The sequence below is a fragment of the Chelonoidis abingdonii genome, chromosome 1, assembly GCF_003597395.2.
Source record: "Chelonoidis abingdonii isolate Lonesome George chromosome 1, CheloAbing_2.0, whole genome shotgun sequence".
Classification (NCBI taxonomy): Eukaryota; Metazoa; Chordata; order Testudines; family Testudinidae; genus Chelonoidis; species Chelonoidis abingdonii.
The window spans coordinates 27406850-27431093 of NC_133769.1; the positions used below are offsets into that span (position 1 = coordinate 27406850).

The 24244-nt window shown below is 40.9% G+C and overlaps 1 protein-coding gene across 10 annotated transcripts in view; it reads right to left on the bottom strand.

Annotated features, from left to right (window-relative positions):
• Positions 1–22114, bottom strand: part of ORC5 (origin recognition complex subunit 5) — a 151466-nt gene extending 129352 nt beyond the window's left edge. For 3 of the 10 annotated variants that reach the window (XR_012655660.1, XM_075064594.1, XM_032800947.2), the window contains exons 1-6: positions 21940–22112; positions 19664–19856; positions 14636–14728; positions 8424–8621; positions 2985–3059; positions 319–430 (exon numbers count right to left, since the gene is read on the bottom strand). Coding sequence is in view for 9 of the 10 variants with exons in the window: in XM_075064594.1 (XP_074920695.1) it covers positions 319–430; positions 2985–3059; positions 8424–8621; positions 14636–14728; positions 19664–19774 (589 nt within the window). In the remaining variant the exon portion in view is untranslated. Of the gene's footprint in view, positions 1–318; positions 431–2984; positions 3060–8423; positions 8622–14635; positions 14729–19663; positions 19857–21844; positions 21917–21939 lie in introns of those variants that run through there. The other 7 variants (XM_075064590.1, XM_032800945.2, XM_075064597.1 and 4 more) reach the window with 6 other exon arrangements.
• Between the last annotated feature and the right edge of the window lie 2130 nt (positions 22115–24244).

Sequence of the window (24244 nt, forward strand, 5' to 3'; positions counted from 1 at the left end):
GGGATCCGTATTGGAAATCTAGATGAATTAAGAGGGAGGGAGTCTCTGAATCCTATGGAGAGGGCGATTGGGAATATAGAGCTTGTAATTTTACCAAAGCCACCTACAGTTATTAAAAAAACAAAACACTGCCTTCTGGATTCTAGTAACCAGCATACACAATTGTCACATTTTCTAAACAATTTAAAGCTGAAGTTTCAGCCTACTCTAACTGCTTAACAAAAAGTGAAGTATTTGAAATGCTTAGATGGAAAGTCCTTTATACAAAGTACTATTATCATTCATTCAACAAAAAAAAAGTAGAAAAAATTAAATTACCTATGCTGTAGTCAGAAAAATACAAGGTGAATGGCTCCAAGCATCCAGTGTTTGGACGAAACAGTTCCCACACAATTTCACTAAGGAAAATAACAGTGACATTTCTGTCTGTCTGTAAGAGATAAAGAGGGAAAAGGTCACCTTGCATGTTAAAATATTAATCAGAAGAACGATTGCCAGAATTTTTCATTTGAAGAATTTCATCAAATCTAGTGTTTAACACAAATTATTAGCATATTAATGAGCCTTTTGCTGGCTTAATCAAGGAGCTCATACATTTGCAGATTTTCATAATTATCTGGGATTCCTGTATATTTCTTGCCATTTAATTGACATTTAAGCTACTAGAGACCTGGGGTACCAGGCAATATGAAGTTGCTTCCCTTCCCAAAATTAAGCCAACATTTCACTTCAATAATTAAATCCAGAATTTCATTAGGCAATTGTACAGTAAGAGTTGAGGAGGTAAAGGAGGACCAACATTTTGTGAAGGGAACACACTTTGGGCTTAATTTATAAAGGTCATCTGACTCATACCACTACAAAGTTAGCTCTGTACTTAATTGATTTCTTTGCAATCTTCAACATGGTTATGACTGCTGAAGTGACGGTATAGTTACTTACCAAAGTCTTTGGTAATATGCAAGTTCCAACTTAATATTAAGTTGGGTCTATAGATAACAAATTACTTAGTTTTCATATGGAAATATTCTTATTTTACACAGTTCCCACCATTTATTTAAGAACGAGAAAAATATTTCTGATGTTCCATTAATTTTTTTTTAAATATCTGAGAGCTTACTTTAACGAGAAAAAACAGGCTAGCGTATTCATATTTTATAAAATATACAATTTTAATAGAATGTGCAATTCCATTATTCCATATGTCCTTGTGGGGGTCATTTTCATCTATCATTACTGTTAGGAAAGATTTTGCTCAGTGAACAAAGACTACAAGGTTAAGGTAAACCGATCAATTCTCAAAATATTCTGGGTTTATACCATACAAATATAATGCTACATTCTTTAATCTCTGTAGGTCTTTTTGCAACTGTACTACAAACTCAGCAGTAAAGACCGATCACTTCAAGTATCGTTCTTCCATGAAGAGATTTCAGAGTTTTGAAGCAACCCGTAAGTAAAAAAGTAAAAAAAGCTTGTTTCCTTAGGTTACTTCCACAACACAAAAATCACCAGAAATTAAGAACCACTGATGTGAGTAAAAACAGAAAAGTAGTGTGGCACATGGATTCCAGAAAGTACAAGAGAATAAGGGACTGACACAAATGATCAGAGAAAGCATAGACACACAGTTCTTCCTTACATGCACTGCTGTTTCTTGGTAGCTTCAAATATAATAAACAGATTTACAACAGGCTGATGTGTAATGATTAAGAATACAGTTTCCATCTTGTACAAAGATATACTCTTTAAGGAAAAGGTGGAACAACCTATTTATTTTCCAGTGCTTATGAATCACCTAAATATTGCCCCACCGCAGGCAAGACGATTGATATGCTTCTCTAATCAACCTCTACTACTGCAAATTAATCAGGCAATTTAAAAAAAATATTACAAAAGTAAATCACCATATTTTTCATTTATTTTACACTAGGTCTTTGAACAAATTATTTGCTAAGAAAACATGAGGCAGAAAGTGAGTGACACTGACACGCACCCACAGAAGTGTTTTGCCACCAAGATCAGCATATAGCTACAAACTGTCCCATCCACTAACTCAAGCACATCAAGAAGCTACAGCTTTCCACTGCCATTGGAACACTCACTTTCACAAAACAACATAGTCCAACAGACAATGGAAAGGCTCCCACTAACTTCAATGGGCTTTAACTCAAGTCCAGTCCTTTTCTAAATCATAAGCAAGAACAGCAGAAAAATATATTCTGTTCCTATCCCAGACAAAATCCCAAAAGAGTAATGCCTTTGCCATACTGCAACAGGGTAGACTCTTAAGAGGCTGTCACACAGACACACCAAAAGTCAGAGAGCCCCTGCTGGTGACAAAAACAGGGCTAGCCATAATTGCATAACCAGTGTTCCAAGAGTCCCTGCACCTGTCTCCAGGAGGGCCATCACAAAGGGTTCTCAGACACTGTTGGAGAAACTGCAAGAAAACAAACATCTGTTCAATCCCACACTTGCTAAACTTGGGTTTAGCTCCCACTAAAGCAGCTGTTTCAGGAGGGTTTGCACCCGCCACACAGCCAGTTGCCAAGTTGCTCCTTATACAGCTTACAGTCTTTCCAAGATTGTATACTCTCTGGCAATTATTAAAAAATCTTGATGAAGAGTGGTAGAATTTTGTAATAATCTCAAAAAGCAATACATATTTTAGAAGACGCAGTGTACAGTGGAAGCAGCTTCAAAAGAATGCGTAAAAGAGCTGATGTTACAGGACAACATATTATTAAATGGAATAATAAACAGAGCACAAGAAAGACCATGGTGATGTTTAAATTCTCATTTGAGTTTTGTCACTGACCAAAATTCTGCAAAAAATTACAACTTTCAGAAAAAAGTTATACCCAAACTTTTCTACTCTAGGGAGTTCACTGGTAGTGAGACAGGGTATTAGATCATCTAGCCAGTATTTATCTTTAACTTCTATGAAATATACATTAAAAATACTTTACTCAGTTACTTACCATTTCTTGTAGTCTAAGAAACCCTGGTAACACATTTGCCTCCATTTCCCTCAGCTGCTCTGCTTTATCCAGCACCTTTTAACAAACAAGGATATTATACAGTCAACTTTATTCTGCCCTTTTATGTGGAATTTAAAAAACTAAACAAAAAACTTTCTAGCCCAAATGATGGAGCCACATTTCACCCATATCTTTGGACGGCAAAGAAAGCTACTTAAACAATAAGACGTGAACAGAGCAAGTCTGGGGGATTACTGTTTAAAGGGTGATGGGAGCAGCCTTAGCAGTTCAGCCATCCAAGAAAAATGATAACCTCCTAGAAACCAACTTTGTCATGTCTTACTGCAGTTATGAAGTGGAAATGCATGAGTGACTTATCTGACTATTATTCATAAAGCCATGACATTGGTAACAGCTAACGAAAAGCTCCATTTTTATCCAGCATTATGTTACTTCAAAGGATTTAAATATTCCACACATTATTAGGCTATTACATGAATATGTTTATTATAAAAAAAAATTTTCCACCAAGATTACCTTTTACTAATAAATGTGTTTGAAAAAATTAAGCAGTACCTCAATTTAACTATCCTTCTGAGGTTCATAAAGAGATACTCCTGCGGAAATTCTGCACATCTGTGGATGCATGGAATTCCTCTGTCTCCCATAATTTTGTATTTTCCCACATAAAACTCATTTTGCGTAAGATGTGCTGCAGTTCTGCCTTTTGCCCACCAGAGGCCACTGGGGCACCAGAACAGCCAGCTGCCTTCATGCCTGCTGTTCTAGCGCCATAGTGGTCTCTGGTCGGCAAAAGGCGGAACTCCAGTACATCTTACACAAAATGAATTTTATGTGGGAAAATACACAAATTCTATGCTCAGTGCTGCAGAATTCCCGCAGCAGAAGCTCATCACATCACCCGCCCACAGAGTGAGGTTAAAACAGAGTGGGGCACACAGGGCTGCTGGGGGGGAGGGTCACAGATTGGGGTTCAGAAGGACTAGTTGGGGGGACAGTCTGGAGAATGGGCTCAGCAGCTAGTGGGGTGATAGCGCTGAGCCTGGGGACAGGGAAGGGAGGCTACAGAGACCCAGGGGTATGAGGAATGCAGGGGCAGGGCAAATGTGCCTAATAATGGAAGAGGCTTGGGGTCAGCCAAAGTCTGCACGGGGAAGGCATCCCAACACCCTAACACCTCTCCTCACCCCCAAAGAAAAACCTCCCACCGATACCCAACATCCTCCAGGTTCACTCCAGGCTCTTTCCCTCTCCCTCAGCTCCTTTGTTACCCCTGACTCTCCCAACCCTTTGCACTGCTTCTGACAGAGGTAGGAAATACAGTTCTGTATTGTAATTTAATTGAATTACTCAAAGTTCTGTATTAATATTCCTAGTAAGAAGTGTATTTGTCAAGTTACCAAAATAAGTGAAACAACGCGGAGTCCTTACGGTACCTTACAGACTAACACATTTATTTGGGCATAAGCTTTCGATTTGTTAGTTTCAAAGTGCCACAAGGACTCCACATTGTTTTTGCGGATACAGACTAACAGGCTACCACTCTGAAACCTGTTAAAAATAATTGAAAATAGCATGATTATATTGTGTTATTTTGACAAATAAAAATGTTGAATTTTCAAATATTTTGGTGCAGAATTTTTAATTTTTTGGCACAGAATTCTCCCAGGAGTAAAGAGTCTGAGTTTCTTCTGTGATAATGTATTTTGGCCTCAAAAATTATGTCCACAGATTTACAAGATTCTTTGTATTATTATGTGGAAGCCCAACACTGCTCCAAGAAATAACTAAAAAAAAAAAAAAAAAAAAAAAAAAAATCTGTGGTAACTATTAGTAAATATCAACTTTTTAAATGGGGATAATTGTATATAAACAATTACTATATTTTATATCCTGAAGAGAGAAATGGAGGCCTTACTCAGAGTGAAAATACTACTGATTATAATTCATTAAAGAATTCTTAAGTTTAACACAGTTACTACTTTGATTGAAGAATAAAAGAGGGAAAAATATGAATTTAACTATTGATATCCAAGTTGATTATTTCTTTTGGATTATTGTTGCTGTAATGATATTACAGATCTGTAGAGGACTGTATGATTCTGTTCTCATTAATGGGTTTATTTTTTTTTTTAAAAAATTGGTTTTGATTTTTTTTTCAAACCACTGAAAGGCATGAATCTTCATGGCTCATGGTAGAAGATCACTAGAATTAAGGAATGTCAAATTTAAAAAAAAAAATAAAGCTATTTCAGGATCTCAAAATACTGGGATAGACGTGATACAGCAGTACCCCAGTTGCAAAGGCTCATGTTATTGAAATCTGTTTTATTCAGGTAGTAAAGATTACATTATCCCAAGATTTCAGAGTGAAGTCTGTAATTGGAACAGAACTCCAGGTTTCCCAGAACAGATATCTTAACTGCTCAAGTTTAATCAGAACTCCTTACCAAGGGAATGCACGTATTTTTAACTCACCAGATATTCACTAGTGTTCCTTTAACAAATTCCCATGTAACTGTTAAGAGTTTAGCATTAAGTTCTAAAAATTTGAATTAAGCATGGTTTAAGCAACTGTTTTCCATAGGCTGCTAGTGTAGAGACCATGGCATATCATGTTGACCAACAATGTCTCACTGTTTATTTGTACTACCCGTCTATCTATATCCATGTGTGTCTCGTCCTATACTTAGATTGTAAGCTCCTTTGAGAAGGGACCAGCTTTTTGTTCCATGTTTGTACAGTGCCTAGCACACCAGGTTCCTGGTCTATGACCAGGACTTCTAGGTGCCACTGTAATACGCATAATTATTAATAAAGTGGGAAGCAAATTGGAATGCCTTTGTCCAAATTGGTTGGTTTGGCTTTTTCAGTTATGACTAAGCAATGTATAGCTTCTAACAATGCACAGCTAGGGTCCAGTCACTGAAAAGATGTATAAATGAATCTCCAAGTCACTTTCTATATGCCCCCTTTCACCATAATACATACCCAAAGGCTAACATCCCAAACTGACTTACTAAACTGTTAATCAGAGGGGTAGCCATGTTAGTCTGGATCTGTAAAAGGAGCAAAGAGTCCTCTGGCACCTTACAGACTAACAGACATATTGGAGCATGAGCCTTCGTGGGTGAATACCCACTTTGTCGGATACATGAGTTGTCATGCATCCAACGAAGTGGGTATTCAGCCATGAATGCTCATGCTCCAATACGTCTGTTAGTCTGTAAGGTGCCAGAGGACTCTCTGCTGCTTAAACTATTAATGAAAATATTAAGCGTTGTCTATTATACTGAAGAGATTCCTTCTTCACAAACTTATTTTTTTCTGGCACAGCAGTACACAACTAAAAAAAAAAAGTAAACATGTCAGACTGGTTTTTGTTGTAGCAGATAATATATAATGATGACATAGCCAGTTATATGCTAATAGTTGTTGGCACACCTCTAGTCGCTCTTCACCCACACACTCAAATACCAACAGGCTATAAATGCAGATGTTATGAAGCCAACCAGTAAGCAATATAGAATAACTCTTGCTAAATATTTTAGCTTTTTTTTTAAAAATGTTTCTACAATTTCACTGTTAAATCACATTATAAAGAACACCACTAATTCTAAATGTAAGAATAAATACAAGTCATACTATCTTTCAAAGAGGTAGAACAAATTATTTTGTCTTCATGCTCAGTACCTGTTCTTGGATTAAAAACATTTAGAAGTCTTTGCCTGAGAGAACCATCTATCTTAATTTTCTCTGACTTAATTAGGGCCAAAATATTTAAAATTATTTACCCCAGAAATGAAATAGAATAAAATTAGTTTTGCCAGCTTATGCTACCAGTATACAGTTCTTTCGTCAATCTCAATTTAAGCCATCCTTTAATACATCCAGAGGTGGCAGGTTAATTCCCATAAATTGATTTCCACCCCAATTCCTGTCTGTTTCCATGAACAACAGAGTTGAAACACGCTAACACTTAATTCTTCTTATCTAGCAACACTTTACCCAATACAATTGATCATTTCACAGTATTTAATGCCCTGTCTTCCAACATCAATTTTCAACTAACTTCTAATATTCTGAGGGACAATAATGCTAAATAAAATGTAAAATGTTCCTACAGATATTTAAATCAAGGATTTCCCCTCTCTAAGTCATACACCGATATGAAAGCAATGGTGTTTTGTAAAATTCCCTGGAACATTATTTCAATTTTACAAATCATGTTTAAGAATACTCGTTTTACTTTTGTAACTATCTATTAAAAAAGTTCCGACTAACCTTCCACATTCTTTAAACATTCAAACTTTATTCAAAACACTCCTGCATAAAGCTACAAAGATATTAATGCAGTCACTAAACAGAATACGAACTTCATCAACTCAATATTGTATGTAGTTTGAAAAAATATAAAATATTTAGCTGTGCCTGCAAAATTACATGAAGATGTTTAAACACGCTTGTTTACTTCTTTCTTACTTGACTTCAAGTAAGGCAAAACACCACAACACTGGTTAGGGGGAATATTTAAAAAAAAAAAAAAAAAAAAAAAAAAAAAAGTCTTCCAGTGGCATCAAACTTGCAATCTGAACACCTTCAATTTTAATCACATGGTTAATTTGGCCTCCTTTAACAAATTTTTAGTTCCTTTTTTCCCCAAAGAAAATATATTCTGGAGAGTGTGTCCACTATTTACATTATTTCAAGTTCTCCGCTACTACAACTATGCTTTATGCATTATTTTTCACTTGGAATACAACTATAGTCTTTCTGCTGGACTTCTTCCTCCACCCACTGTGCACATGATCTACAACATTTTGACAAATTAACTTTTCATTGCTCTACTTTTTTGCACTCTGGCTGCCTTTAAAAAGGTAAGAACTGAGTTTTAAGTCTTGCTACTGAAGATTAAAGTTTTATGAGAGTTCAACAGCGAACTTTTTATAAAGGGAACCAAGCAGCATGACCTCTAGATTAAATCTGTGCTAGCCTAGCTACCCTCTTCACTTGGGTACTCCACATGTAGCTTCCCCTGGTCGGTTTCCTTCTAGTAGAACTATCTCCCAAAAGAGATTTGTGAGGTTGACTCTCTACCTCATTAGAAATCAACTCAGTTTTCTCTTCTGGCAACCTTTATTTGTTAAAATTTTTAGTTAACTATTTAGCAAAATCTATTAGTATTTGCATGTGAATAGTTTTACAAAAATAGGCATATAGAGCCTGAGCAAACCCCAGTAAAATCAACTGAAAGAATCTCATTAATTTCAATTATCTTTGAATCAGGCTCATACAGTACAACACAGAAATCCTATGTAAATTGATGAGCAACACCTATATTTTCATACATAAAGGAACTCTGACAAATACATTTTTGGAAAATAAAAATAGTAGAAACATGCAAGTTACATTACTTACAATATATACCGTTTGATTCTGCAGATCTTGAGTAATAATTTCTTGCTTAAACAGACGCACAAAGTCATTAAACGTGTCACAGGGCACATGAGAACCGTGTTTCTTTTCAGATGAAAGGCTCTGTAACTGGGTCAAAATTTCCTCTAAAAGCAGCCTTGAAGTAAAGCATTCAACACAGTTCACAAACACATGAGGAAGCTAAAAAATGAGAAAAGACAGACAATCTAATTTAGTTATACTGAAAGAAAATACAAATGATAAAAAATCATCCAAATGGTTAAAAAAAATCAGAGTTTAATATTCTAATTTCCTTGCTCCCCAAAACAGACACAGGAATAAACTGCATCGCCATCAACAGGACCCAGTATTTACAGAAATAGGATCAATAAAAGATTATCATATCTGTAGCAATTCAAAATTTTACATACCACAAAAGGGCAAGTAAACAGATTTTTAACCATATTATCTTGTGACAGAGTTACTAATATGTAACATTCAGTGTAAATTATGTTTATATTTAAAAAACCCTCTCTTCAGTATAACTCAAGAAAAACAAAGATATATTTTTGATCAAAAAAAAACTTTTTTAAATGTATTACACATTACTGGGTCAAAAGCATCAGACTCAGGCTGGGTCTCAGACTTCCATTTGACAGTAAAGTTTCATGCCAAACAAAAAAATATCAAGGATTTAGTTTAAATAGGAAAAAAATATTTGGAACGCAACTTCCACATACACTTGAGACAAGATGTTGATCTATACTTTCAATGCACTGTCAGGAGCATGCACCCATGACTTATCTGTGAAAATGAGCTGATGATTGGAAGCATTACATATAGCATGATGTGTATTCAAAGACATTCCTGCCATGAGCTTGTACTGTGGCAGTAACTGTGATTCACTATTTCAGGTTCCCATCTCCTCACTTCATTTCTCAAATCAATTTCTGCAACACTTTTCATTAACAGAAGCCCTGAGATCATCTTACAGCATTATTTATATTGATGTTTCAAGGCTGTTACGCTACAATTTAGATTTATCAGTTTGTTTTGCGTTGCAAATCTGTGTGAACACAGTACACAACTCTTACTTCTGTGTGCTAAGTCCTGTGTAGTCAAAGCACTGAAATACATAAGATTCTTATTTCCGTAAGGTTATTTGCATATTTAACTCCTTTCAGAGTGGATTATAAAAATGACAAATTTTTTTGTTATTTAAATAAGAAGTTCTTTTAAAAAATAAGTCTGTTTAAAATGAAATGTGAATTTAAAACAAAATATGTACAGGCCTAAACTTAATATTTTTTAAAACATTTACATAAAAAATAAAATATTCTGAACCCATGAGCCTTTATGAAAAACTGAGTTGAAGACTGCTTTTCTATATAAAGAAAGAATCAGGGGGAAAACATCTAACTTTTGCAGATTCATAAATGTAGCACAATAGGTCAGCCTATTAGGTACATTATTTTTCTAGGCCAACCTGAAATAATCAGTTTAATTCACTGACTACCATTAATCCCTCTCTTCAATAAATCATTTAGTTGTAAATGTGAAACAGATTTTGACTAGAGAAGTTTATGTATACAAAACTTAAGGTTTCATTTAATAAAAATGAAGTTTTATATGCTGTTGTGTGTTTAATTAAACTCCATTTACCATCCTAATGCAGCTTGATAGAAATCATGAGCAAAAAGTTAATTATCTAGTAAATAAGCAATAAAAATCATTCACCATTTTCTAACATACTAAAATGTACAAATAATAAGACTGAAAATATTAAGATCTATAACTTGTTAAATAAAGGTAGTTACAGCATACCCTGCTAGGCAGCAAAAAAGAGTACCAAATGTAGTGTTAAGGCTCTATTTGATTGTAAATCAACATGGTTATATCAACCAATGAGAATGCACCTCTCTTTAGAAAATAACTGAAGTACAAATGGAAAAGCTGATTAAAAGATTTAAATTGAGGCTTTGCACTTGACAATTTAAATCAATCCACCCGGACTCCAAGACTGATAAGAGGAATGACACTGACCAATTAGAGAGACAGCACAATCTATGTATAAACTTCACTGGAATACATGCCCCCAATTGTATGAAAACCCAGAGCTCTCCTTATTTTGTTTATAGCAGAAGAGTTCAAGTTTTGTGACTTCGCTCACTGCTTCAGCCACTACTTTTTTGGAGGGGGAGGGGGGACGTGTGGGGGGGGGAGATTTCAGCACTAAAGATAGCGTTAAAATAAGAAAGAAGAGGGGGGTGATTTTACTGCTACTTCTAAGTAAAATTTCAGGCCTGTCAATTTTGGCAGTATCTTTTTAATGTTCAAAAGCTAAGGTTATCTGCCTTAATGGAACAACAATATTGGTTCCATTTTTATTATTCTATCTGTCACTCACATGTATGTAAGGAAAGAAAGGTTACTTGTGTAGCAACTGTAGCTCTTAAAATAGGTTGTTGGCATAGAACCTCACTCTTAAACAAATATATGTTGCTGTTCTTCACTGAACATCAAAACCTTCTGGAAAGCAGTAGTCACTAGGACACACATTCCTTGCAGAACCAAATCTCTCATGCAAGGTTATATATAGAAGCCCCGGTACTGAGAATATTACAGTTGTTCCACTTAATTAGAACCCAAATCAAAGGCTCAGTGGATGTGGGAAAGTGTGAATACATGCTGACAATTTATTCAATGTTTAGTAGGAAGCATCCTTATTTCTTTTTTTTGAGTATTGTAAAGAAGAACTTCACTCATCGGAGATTAAGAAGCACCTCACTCATGGGAGATTAAGGCCAGGTCTACACTGCGACTTTAAATCGGTTTAATGGCCGATATACCGATTTAACACTGTATCCGTTCACACGACGTCGTCATTAATATCGAGTTAAACGGCTCCTTAAATCGATTTCGGAACTCCTCCCACGAGAGAGTAGCGCTAAATTCATAGCGATAACTCGGATTAGGGTTCGTGTGGACGGAAATCGACGTTATTGGCCTCCGGCGGCATCCCAGAGGCAGCACTGACAGCAATCTGAACTCGGATGCAGCGGCCGTAAACAGGAAAAGCCCCGCAACTTTGAATTACATTTCCTGCTTGCCCAGCGTGGACTGATCGGCACGGCTGGCGATGCAGTCTGAAATCGAAAAAGAGCTCCAGCATAGACCGTACGGGAGATAGTAGGTCGGATCGCTGAATGGGGAGACAAATCTGTTGTATCCAGCCCGTTACAGAACACGAAATGCAAAGCGTTTGAATAAAAAACTCCAGATACACAGCGCTGCGTGACAAGCGTAACGGGAGACAGAGACTCAGATGGACGCTCATGAGGGAGGGAGGGTACTGAGGATCCAGCCTATCCACAAGTCCACAGCAGTCTCTGAAATTATTTGCATTCTTGGCTGAGCTCCCAATGTCTTAGGTTCAAAACACAGTGTCTGGTGTGTCAAGGACAGCTCCTCAGTTTATTCCCCCCCACCACACCACGTGAAAAAAAAGGGAAAGATTGCTGTGCTATGGCGTTTGCTCAATGCACTCCGCGAAAAGGCGCCAAGGGTGTCTGCTGCCGTACAAAGGAGGGGAGGCGTACCCAGCACACCCGGGAAATGTTTCTGCCCATCAGCAGGCTGTGCTCTCAACACGGGAAGTGGGAACTACGGAATAGCTGAGGAACAGCTACCCACAGTGCACCGCTCCTGATCATAGGTAGCTTGATCATGACGGCAAACAATCGATTTCGGATCCCACTGTGGACGCCTAAACCGATTTTATTAGATCTGTTTGTAATACGGTTTAAGCTAATTCGAAATAATCGTGCAGTGTAGACGTACCCTAAGTACAGTAACCAACACTCAGAGGAGAATTGTTTAAGACAATTTAAGCACTGTTCTCACAAGCTCTCACGAAGCTCAGTTGCACGTCAAGTGACTGATGTCAACTCAACGAGCCGTCCTGCATGACTTAGCAACATAGAACATGTTCCATTAGGTCCAAAGTAGCTTTACAGCTTGTGAAGAATATCTAAGTCCTCATGTAGCGAGAACCCCCACAAGGATGTGAATGGTTACGTATAGAAAAAAAAAAAAAAAAAAAAAAAAAAAAAACACTTTGTCCACTTCAGCAATACCTAGGCAGAGGCCTTCTCTTGGACTTATCCTAACTAGGGATGTAAATATAGTTTTAAAAGATAACTGTTTAAATGATTAAAAATATATCATTTAACCGGTTAACCAATTAAAGGGAGAGGGACTGCAGCTCCACCGGCAACACCATCAATGCAACAAATTCACATGGTTAAGTGCACAAACAGGATGCAATTTTCAGCCAAATCAAATCAAAACAAAGTCATGTAAAGGAAGAAGGGAATCAATAAAACAAGGTAAAAGAAGCCAGCAGGGTGGATAAAGTTAGGTTGGCCTAGCTCTAAGATTCTCAAAGCTCGTATTTTATATGACATCTTATTTACCTTATCACATTGCTCAAATCAGACCTTAGACATGTTTAACAACTCACGACAGCAGGTTTGCAAAATGAGCTTTCAGTTATGGCAGTCTATTGGGAAGTTAAATAATACATCAAGGTCCAATATTTAAGCTTTATACATCTGCTATCTTGCAAGAGGTCTACACCTACCTTAAATTCTAACACCCAACCAATACTGAATTTCATATTCAAATAGGAAATAATATTTGAAACCAAAAACTGAAGGTTCATAATGATACAATTAATCATAATTTAGATTACATTATTGAAGTCAGTATTATCCATGTCTTTTATTGTCCCATAAATAAGTCAATAACATGGCCAACAGGACTTCAAGACATTTCGTTAATTTTAAAAAAAATCATTCTGACTCACTCTGCTAGCTGTGCACATAGCTAACCAGTGTAACTGCACATCAGGGCACACTGATTTAAATATAAGAGATTAAAACCATCAATTTTAATTAGGGCTGTCCATTAAGCGCAGTTAACTCAAAAAAATTAATGGTGATTAATCACAGTTTTATTAGCACTGTTAAACAATAGAATACCAATTGAAATTTATTAAATATTTTGGATGCTTTTCTACATTTTCAAATATATTGATTTTAATTACCACATATAATACAAAGTATACAGTGATCTCTCTCTACTATTACAAACATACAAAAATAGTTATATAAATGGTATTCTATTGTTTAATTGCATGATCGCAATTAATGGATTTTTTTTTAAATTGCTTGACAGCTCTAATTTTAATCATGAATTAAATCAGTGAACAGGAAAAACTTGATTTAAATTATTTATTTTAATCTTGTTTTGCATTTGTACTTTAGTAATTTCCTAGAGAGAGACTCATTCATTTTAGTTGGTATATTTGGATACTTCTCAAATATACTAGGAGGATATGCACTTGCGCTTGCTCTCGCTCTTTATTTATTTAAGCAATTATATGGCTTCACATGAGTTACTCAGATTCTTAATTTTTACTTTTGTAAATTATGTTAGAAAATGGTGAATGATGATACATTTCTGATTACCAGATGATTAATTTGTTACTCATATACTGTACAGGACCTAATGAAATGGTGCCTTGAACAAGATCAGGACTTCTAGGCATCGTAATACAAATAGCCAATAACTGGTAGCATTTTGGAATTAGTATTTGTAATATGCCTACAAATACAGTTTTATAAGCAAATAAAATGGATTGAAAGGTGAATTTCTCAGCTCAAAAAAAATGAGCTGTAAATGATTGTCTCAGATCAGTGAGTGTTGTCTTTGCTCCAGTCAGTCCAGAAAGCCATCACAGTTTACCACTCCTCACTTTATTAAAAAAATCAAATCAAGTATTTTTGTTTGTTTTTTTAATTTCATGCCAGGCTGATTCTGATCAACACTGGCCCTTTATTAATGACCGTTCACCCACCTTTCTGGACCCACCAACTTCAGAACATTTTCTTTTATCAATTTTGAATATTATGAGTTTATTCTGTGTTAATTTGCATTATGTTGTGCAGCATCCTTGATGAGAAAGAAGGTGTTTTATGTGACAGTTAAGCAATAAGTGGATGAGATACTGTAAGAATAACAGACAAGAAATAGGAACAAAATAAATTGTTCTTGCAATTTTCCACCAAAGTGAAAGTAGCTAGTTTGGGAACTTTTTTTAATTTCTCATTGGCTCAAAGTGTCTTGTGAATTCCGTAAGAATTTATTCTTACCTCTAATGTTTCTAGAAGAGTTTGCATCACATAGGTCTTGCCACAAGATGTATGTCCATAGATAAAGATCGATGGGAAGCTAAAATGCTGACGCTAGAAAAAAAAAAGTTTAGAAATTTTAATACCTAACATTCTCTTTATTTGTGAGACTTAGAAAACTTTGGCTCATCTAGTTTGCTGCCAGAAGAAAAGCTTTGTTTTAAATTAAGAGACTCAAATACAGAACACTCATTAAGATGCAAAATAGTATTTTATCACTTTGATTCTACGGTCCTCCAAACCTGAGAGCAGGGTTCAAAAAAGGCCCTAAAGCCACCACTGAAACTCCCGGACTATTAAGGCTGTTTCTTCATTAGGCAAAGGGTGTGTTCTTAACTCAAGTTAGCTAAACTGACGTAAAATTCTAGTGAAGACAAGGGAGTCTGTTGGCTTTACTTCAATCTGTTAACTCATAAGAAAATGACAACTGGGATTTTAACTCAAGAGAGCTAACCTGAGTTAGATCATGTCTTCTCTAGGGACAAAAAAGTATTCTGATTCTGCCATCCTTACTCATGTTCAGTAGTAGCTTACCTGTCAAGATGTCCCACTGATAATGATGGCACTAATTGCAGAGTACTATTCAACATGTATAAAGAAGTCAGACTCTGGCCCTTTAAGGGTACATCTACACTGCAAAAAAAATCTACAGCCTCAGGCTCATACTACGGCACTAAAGATCATAGAATCAGATGTGCAGGACTGGAAGGGACCTCAGTAAGTCATCTAGTCCAGTTCCCTACACTCAAGGCAGGACTAATTATCTAGACCGGAGTCGGCAACCTATGGCACACATGCCAAAGACGGTATGCGAGCTGATTTTTAATGGCACACTGCGGGCTACCAGGACTCCAGCGTGCCATTAAAAATCCTGCTGACGTGACAAGCCACAGAGTCCATGCTCCCGGGCTGGAGCGTCTGGCCGAGCGCAGCAAGCCTCCAGCCCCTCCCCCACCTCCCCCTGGAGCCCTGCCGCCACGCGCACAGCGCTTTGAGGGCTGAGGCTGCGTGCTCCCGCGGGGCAGTGTTTGGCTCCGCGGGGAAGGAGAGGTGCTCCCCGCTCATCTGGAGCCCTGCCGCTGGGTGCACAGCACTCTGGGGGCCAGGGCTGCATGCTCCCGCGGGGCAGCATATCAGGCTCTGCTTGGAGCCTCACGGTAAGGGGTCTGGGGCTAGAGGGGTTGGATAAGGGGTGGGGGCAGTCAGGGGACAGGGAGCAGGGTGGGTTGGATAGGGGGTGAGATCCCAAGCGGAGGGTGGCTAGAGGCGGGGGTCTCTGGAGGGGGCAGTCAGGGAGCAGGTGGGGGATGGGCATGGAGTCCCGGAGTCTGTCAGGGAGTGGTGGGAGCGGATAGGCGGTCAGGGCAGCAAGGGGACAGGGAGCAAGGAGGGTCGAGGGGGCAGTTAGGGTGGGGGGGTCTCTGGAGGAGGTGGTCAGGGGACAAGGAGCTGGGGGGGTTGGATGAGTCGGTAGTTCTGGGGGGTGGCTGTCAGGAGGCAGGGGTGTGGAGAGGGGTTGGGGCAGGCAGGGAGCGGGGGGCGTGTTGTATGGGTCCAGAGTTAAGGGGGGCCTGTCGGGGAGCAGGTGGATAAGCATGGGAGTCCGGGGGATCTGTCTGGGGGCACGGGTGTGAATAAGGGTCGGGGTAGTCAGGGGACAGGTAGGGGGGAGGGTGCTAGGGGGGCAGTCAGGAGACAAGGAGCAGGGAGGCTCAGATAGGGGATAGGGTCCTGGGAGGCAGTTAGAGGCAGGGGTCCCAGGATGGGGTAGTCAGGGGACAAGGAGCAGGGGGTTAGGGTTCTCAGGGGGCAGTCACTCAGCCCTCTGACCTGAGCCCCGACCCCCCACACAGCCCCAGGCACCTGCTCTGAGCCCTGTACCTCTGTCATACGCACCCAGCCCTCTGTTGATTCCTTCACTCCCCAACACGACCCCAGCCCTGACCCTAGCACCCACACAAATACCCAGCCCACCCTGCCCTTACACCTGCACCCCCATCACATGCCCCCAGCCCTCTGCCCTGACTCTTGCACCCCCCACATCCCCTGCCCTTCCACATCCCATGCACCCCACACATCCCCACCCCCACCCTGAGCACCAAACAGGAGCTCCTGCACTCCCCCCTCACATTCCCACCTGCACCCCTCACATCATATGGGAGCTGCCCAGGTAAGTGCCCCACACCCAAACTTCCTGCCCCAACCCTGAGCCCCCTCCCTCATTCTAGCTCCTGGCCAGACCCTTCATCCCCAGCCCTCAGCTCAGTGCAGAGAGAGGAAGAGAATGGGCCAGAACCAGGGAGAAGGTAGGTACCCACTGTCTGTGGGCAGGGCCAGGATCCCAGACCGGCAGCGGAGTGAGTGGGTCCAGCAGCCAGGATCCCGGCTGGCAGGAGCCGGCGGATGGAACCCCTGAGCAGCAGTGGGCTGAGTAGATATACTCTCTTTTAGACTCAAAAAGCTAAATATCAACTTCTATAATGGAAAGCACTTAATTAAGGCTTACAACTAAAAAAAAAAAGTGTAATTTCTCAAATTATGTAGTGATAAACACAAGTTACAGAAGAGCTAAGACAGAAGATATTGGAACCTGGGAGGAGAGAGAGGGGGCAAGCCTCCTCACCCATAATACTAAACCATGGCTGTTACCCAGTATTCATGCTATATTTCTCAAGGTAGACTTTATCAAATTATAAATCATTTTAACGGCTAATAAAAACATCTGAAGCTCTGCTATTGTTTCACAAAGCCCGAGTAGCCATTTTTGTGGCTGCTGATATTTAAAATTTTACCCAAACCGTAAGTACCTTAGGAGCCTAAGTCACCTATATGCTTTGAAAATTTTACCCTCCTCATAAAACCTATGTCCCTATGATTAAAAGGATAACTCAAAGCAGTTTAATTGAATGAAAAGGACGAAGTGGGTGGAAATTAAAAAAATAAAATAAAAATGAGAGAACTGAGATTAGAGGGGAAAGACTGGAAGCAAATACAATTCATTCTGAAGATACATTTTTTTTTTTTTTTTATCAAAATGTGCCCATTGTAGCTTTAAGGCAGCTGTACATATTTAAAATTAACTAAGACACCCAAACTGACAAAGTTAACAGAGAAAACATCTTCTGGGTAACAATGAAACTAAATGCACTCAGGTCATGACTTCAAAACAAGTGCCTGAGTAAAGGTAAGTCTTCAAAATGTTCTGAAGGCAATGCTTGAAAAATTCACTCTCCAGTGGCAAGCAGGAAGCTTACCCTGGAAAGTATGGGGACAGCCTAAGCCAGTGGTCCCCAACGTGGTGCCCGTGGGCGCCATGGCGCCCACCGGGGCATTTATGTGTGCTGCCTAGTGCCCAGCAGGGGACCTGCTGGGGACAGAGAACTCAGGCTGCAGGCGCGGTATTCTCTGTTCCCGGCAGGTGCGAGGCCTGCCTAGTTCCCAGCAGGGGAGAGAAGCTGCGGCCCCATGCCTGCCAGGGACAGAGAACTCTGGGGCTGTAGGCTGTGGGCACCAGTGTTCTCGGTCCCTGACAGGTGCGGAGCCGTGGCTTAAGCTGGAGAGAAGCTACAGCCCCACGCCTGCCGGGGACCGAGAACTCTGGGGCTGCAGGCGCTGGTGTTCTCGGTCCCCGGCAGGTGCAGGGCCCACCTAGTGCCCAGCAGAGAAGAGAATCTGGGGCCCTGCGCCTGCTGGGGACAGAGTACTCCAGGGTTGCAGGCACCAGTGTTCTCTGTCCTCATGGCTTTTTTCTGACTTCTCTCTGGATTCATATATTATGTAATATTAAATATGTTTTTTTTGTATTTAATGTACAAATACAAAATAAGCCTTGTAAAATTGTTGGAGCCAGCCACACTTTTCTGAAAACATGAACATGCTACTGGTCACAAAAAGGTTGGGGACCACTGGCCTAAGCCATAAGGATTCTGCAGAATTTAAGCTTTTGTTTAAAAACAAATTAAGCTTCCATCCTTTATGGCTATAATAAATACACCAAAATCCAGTATTTAAGCTTTATAAATATACCATACCTTGTAAAAATCAAATGCAGTACCAGACAAACTATCAATTTACATATTGTTAACTGAATGTAAATTGATACCATGCTGCCCTTCCAGAGTCTGCAGATAAACAGCTCCATTGCCTTTGCCACTGCAATAGCTTTGCCAAGCACCAGAAGAGTAAAAATAAACACGTCTCTGGTCAGTTTTATAGCAGCTATTCCAGAGCTTTATGGGCAGCAATGAAATGAACAAGAATCATGTTTCATGTTGTTTCTGTTGGAAAAGCTACCAGCACAACAGCAGAGACAGGTACCAGAGTTATCCATACAAGAGGGCGACCCTAGAAAAGCTGAGATGTAAGAGGAGTAGAGAGGCAAGGATCTTTCCTATCACCACCTCATAGCAGCTAAGAATGACTGGTAGTGGAAAGCCAACTAACAGCAGCCAGGAGGGGAAAAAATAGCTATAAAGCTCCCCCTTGCTCACAGCAGCTAGAACACAGGTAGGCAACCTATGGCACGCGTGCCAAAGGCAGCATGCAAGCTGATTTTCAGTGGCACTCACACTGCCTGGGTCCTGGCCACTGGTCCCGGGTGGCTCCGCATTTTAATTTAATTTTAAATGAAGTTTCTTAAACATTTTAAAAACCTTATTTATTTTACATACAAACAGTAGGTTAGTTATAGATTAGAGACTTCTAGCAAGAGACCTTCTAAAAACATAAAAATTATTACTGGCACGCAAAACCTTAAATCAGAGTGAATAAATGAAGACTCGGCAGACCACTTCTGAAAGGCTGCCGACCTCTGAGCTAGAAGATCTTGTGTTTTGAAATTTATCAGACAAAATTTCAAATTACAATGTAAACAGCTAGCCTAGCTCGGAGTAATAATACATTTAAGTTTGTTTTCAGCCTGTTCGTCAAAACAAACATCTTAGTAGAACATCTATAATCTACCCAAATACACAATATAGATCGAGCTACCTCTCCAAATATTGACAACAGTGACGACACCTGGGATTCTCGACAGGGCACCATACTTTCCAAGTGAAGCAAGGTAGCTTCAGGATACTCTGGATGTTCGAAATTAGGCATTTTGAGTCAAGTTTCTGTCATCAGTCATCTAACTGCATATGCACGTCACCTTCCAAGAGGCAAGAAGGATCAAAGCGATGACCTGGAAAATAAAAATGTTATTGTTTCATATGCGGGGAAAATAGAAGTAAACTAAATAAGAAGTGACAATTTCTTCTTATAATCAGACTTTGTAACCAATGGCAATGATGATTAGTTACTTATATTGTGGTAGAACCCAAAGACCCCATTCAAACTGGGGCCCAATAGTGCCAGGCATTATACAGAAATAGAAACAAAAAAGAGAATAAATGCCCTCAAAGGTTTACAACTTACAGACACAAACAAAAGGGCAGGAGTGGATACAACAAATAAGCAATGAATATGCTGTCACAACTTTGCTAGTTACATGGATTGCAGTTAGTTTTTACTTTATTTTTTGAGAGTAAAGATAGGAAGTAAAGGAGTAGGGAAAAGAAAAATAGTCTCAGCTGGTCATCTGCTTGGCCATGATTAGCAAAATGAGATTAGTAAGCGTCACAGCTGAGACCAGCCTTAAAGAAGGATATGAAAGATAAAATAGTGACTCTTCAGATATTCATCAGGGAGTTTTCCTTAAGCATAAGGGGCAGCATGGCAGCAAGCATAGAGGTGTTTAAGCAAGCAGCTGATTGGTGGGTAATAAGGGATGGGAGCACTTGCAGAGTAAAAGCAGGGGCTGACATCATAATAGGTTACTAAATCAGTTAGGAGATGGGGCTAAGTTATGAAGAGACTTAAAAGGTAACAATAAAAAACATATTTGATGTGGAAGTCAATGGTGAGCAGGTGGACACCTCAAAGAGGGATTCAACATGATCAGAATGACAAACCAGAAAAATGATCTTTAATCTGAATAGACTGGAGGAAAGCAAAAGTTACAGCAGTCAAGTCAGGATGAGGGTTTGAGGAGTCTTCACTTAGTAGAGAGAGAGAGAAAAGGCTAGATTTTAAAGATTTATTTTTTTTTAAAGGCAAGATAAAAAACACAATGGCCCAGTCAAAGATGACACCTAAAAGCTATACCACTTAAGTGACAGGGAGAAGAGCGGTGTTGTCTACTCTGATAAAGAAAATGGACAGATGGGAGAACCCGAGAAAAAAAGACAAAATTTAGAACAATGACTGGACATCCAGGAAGAGATGTCAGAAAAACAAGCTGAGATAGGACTAGATGATGCAAGAGACCTCATTAGCTGAGAGGCAGACCTGTGTGTTATCAATGTAAAGATGGTACACTAAGTGCTTTACAAACATTAAAATACCCACGGGAGGCAAATCTTTTTATGCATATTGTACAATGAAAGAAAGAACGAACGAACAGCATCCCTGTTCTTGGACTGGAAGGGGGAGAACCAAACAGTCCTGATTCTCAAGGTTTGCCACCCATTTCTTCTGCATGAAAAAAAACAGTATGACTGTGTGAAAGTGCATCTTGACATTACACTATTTGTGCTGCCATGTCACAACATCACATTAGTGCATGAGGACAATACAATCACCTTATTTTGCCACCTCCCAAAGGCACTACATTATACCCCACACAGGATTCAGAACAGGCCCAGGACTCACCAAACAACCAATCCTGCCTATCAAGACTTTGCAGCAAGCTTTGAGGTAGGCGGCTACTTTACCAACGCCACAGATATACTATCCTCTCAATTCCAGGGGAAGGAATTCAACCGTGTACCTCTGCTCCCACCAGTACCCTGTCATTGTCAGCGCAGGTGGAAATAGCAGGGGCACCTGGTTGCAGCAGGTAGCAACCCCGCCCAGACCCACCCCCAGCACTAAAGGCGGGGGGTGGAGTTTGCATGAAAACATCCCTCAGTTCTGCCAACATGTCAGCCCAACAGCCAGCGGAAAGCGCCTGGAACAGGCAATCCCGCCAGCGGCAACCCCAGCTCCGTGCCCCTGCGCGCCAGGACTTCGCCCCACAACTCCACCCTCACTCCGAGCCTGCCCCAGCCGCGCCAGGACGTGGGGGGCCCTCGCCCACCCGCCCGCAGGACACGGCTGCGTTCGGGAAGATCCTGCCCCTCCCCTTCTGACTCCTTCAGTGTCAGGGCAGCCCTGACGCTCCCCTCGCTGAGCCGGGGCCCAGGCAGGATGCACGCGCACTCCCGGCCTCAGAGCCGGACACTCACCCACACCCGACACGCTGCCTTGCCTGGCGCTCCGAACCGAGCGCCCGCCCTTGCGCAGGCGCACCTTGCTCCCATGGTCCCCTGCATGCGCACGTGCCAACTGTGCGCACATGCGCGTTAGGAAATTGAAGTCTCCCAGCGTCGGCGCCTTTATTGTGCCCATACCCGAGGTTAGGGGGCGGGGGCGGGGGCTGAATTGTGCCTCCTAGGCCTGGGCGGTGCTGAAGGGGAGGAGGCGGAGCGGCCCGCGGGTTGGCAGGTGCCGGGGATGGGACGGGGAAGTCGGAGGCGGCGGAGGGAGACAGTCGGGGGGGAGGTGGCAGCAGAGGGGGCTGGGCTGGGGGAACAGGCGGAGCAGCCGCAGGGGGAGAAGGAGCAGCCGGGGTGGGGTGCGGATTGGGTGCGTGCGGGAAGAAGGGGAGCAGCCGGGGGTGGCAGAGATGGGGATGGGCGAAGATGGGGAGCAGCTGAGCGGGAGCACCCGGGGGTGGCAGATGGGATGGGGGAAGATGGGGAGTAGAGGGGAAGGCTGCAATCCGGGAGTGGTGGATGAGGAAAGACGGAGCAGCCGGGCGGTGGAGGGGGAGCAGCCGGGGGATGAAAGCTGGGGATGGGATGGGGGATAGAGGGGAGCATCCGCCGGCGGGGGACAGGGGGGAAGACGGGGAGCAGCCGGGGGATGGAGGAGTAGCAGCTGGGGGTGGCAGAGGAGGATGGGATGAAATGAGGGAAGACTGAGCAGCCAGGGAGTGGAGGGGGAGCAACGGGGCAGCCAGGGGATGGCAGAGGGGGATCGGGGAAGACAGCAGCCGAGGGGCAGGGGAGATGGGGAGCAGCTGAGTGATGGCTGATGGGATGCGGGAAGATGGGGAGCAGCCCAAAGGGTTGTGCACAGGATGAGGAAAGATGGGGAGCAGCCCAAAGGGTTGTGCACAGGATGAGGAAAGATGGGGAGCAGCCTCTGGTTAGCAGATGGGGATGGGATGGGGAAGACAGGGAGCAGCCTGGGAGTGAGCTGGGAGGCTTCTCAGCATTTTCACACAATCTGTCTGAGTGATTGATTCAATTTTCCTTATATCACCAGTCTGGAGGAGAGAGATTGAGTTTTGATCCACTATTTGTAAAGGCTGGTGCTGGGCCCAGGGGATCAGACAGAGTCCAGGGCTGTGTCAGGACTAGGTCCCTGGCACGTGCTGGGCCCAGGGCAGCAGAAGCTTGGACTCTTTCTCCGGCTTGTGTCAGAGATCAGCCTAGGCTGCATTTTAGACTTAAATCTGCTTTTGAAACCCATGGCAATTTATAGATTACAATGGCTACATTACTCCCACCACTGGAAGTCAAGAGTGTTTGGATGTCTGTGCTGAAAGCCACTTTACAATAATTCCGTGAAGAGGAAGAAGCTATAGTTTATTTAAGAAGCCGTCCATCACCAAGATAGATATTTATGTTGCTGTGCCACACTCAGATCTGAATCTGAAGTTGTTTGATTGTGATTGCCAGCAACTGTGGAGCCTAAAAGGACTGAGATTAAAGATGGAAAAAATTATGGGAACATAAATATTTAACTAATTCCTTGAGTTTTCAGTTTAAGTCCTGTTAACTCCCTATTGAATTTAAAGAGAAATTATATGTTGAGTCTCCATTTATTAGTTCATTGTGTATAACTGGGAGTAACCTTTATGTTGTTCGCTGTGGGAGGTGGGGAGGGACAGGGAGGAGGGAAGAACTATAACAGATTGAAAGAAGTGTTGAACTAGCTAGTATACACTACTGTATCAATGTCTCAGGGAGGCTCTAGAGACATTTGCATCTGTTTTGTTGCTAACACATTTTCTAACTGTTACTAACAGAATAAAATTAAAGAAAATCAGTATGCAGTATGCCCTAAACTATTATGTTTACCAGTGTGGAATATGATTTATCCAAAAAGAATGCTCATGCATTCAAACAAATTAAGTTTTGTAAAACTATCTTTTACAAAACACTTATAGAAATAGCATTTTTAAATGTCAATGAAAAATTTTATTACATTTAAATATGCCACTACTGTGTTTAAAAACTCAAACACAGTAGTGTAGTTCATGAGAACCAAGATGTCATACTCACTCTCCAGTTTACTTTCAGTGCCTAAAATGAGTGAAATGCAAAACAAGTGTGTAAAAATTGTGATTTGTTATACTTAAGGTTTACACACAAAAACGTAGAACTGATAAATGAAATTGTTTTTAATTGTTCACTTTATTAATGTAACTTCTGTTCACCATTCACTACACTTGCCTGCATTGTAACTTCTGTTCACTGTTTG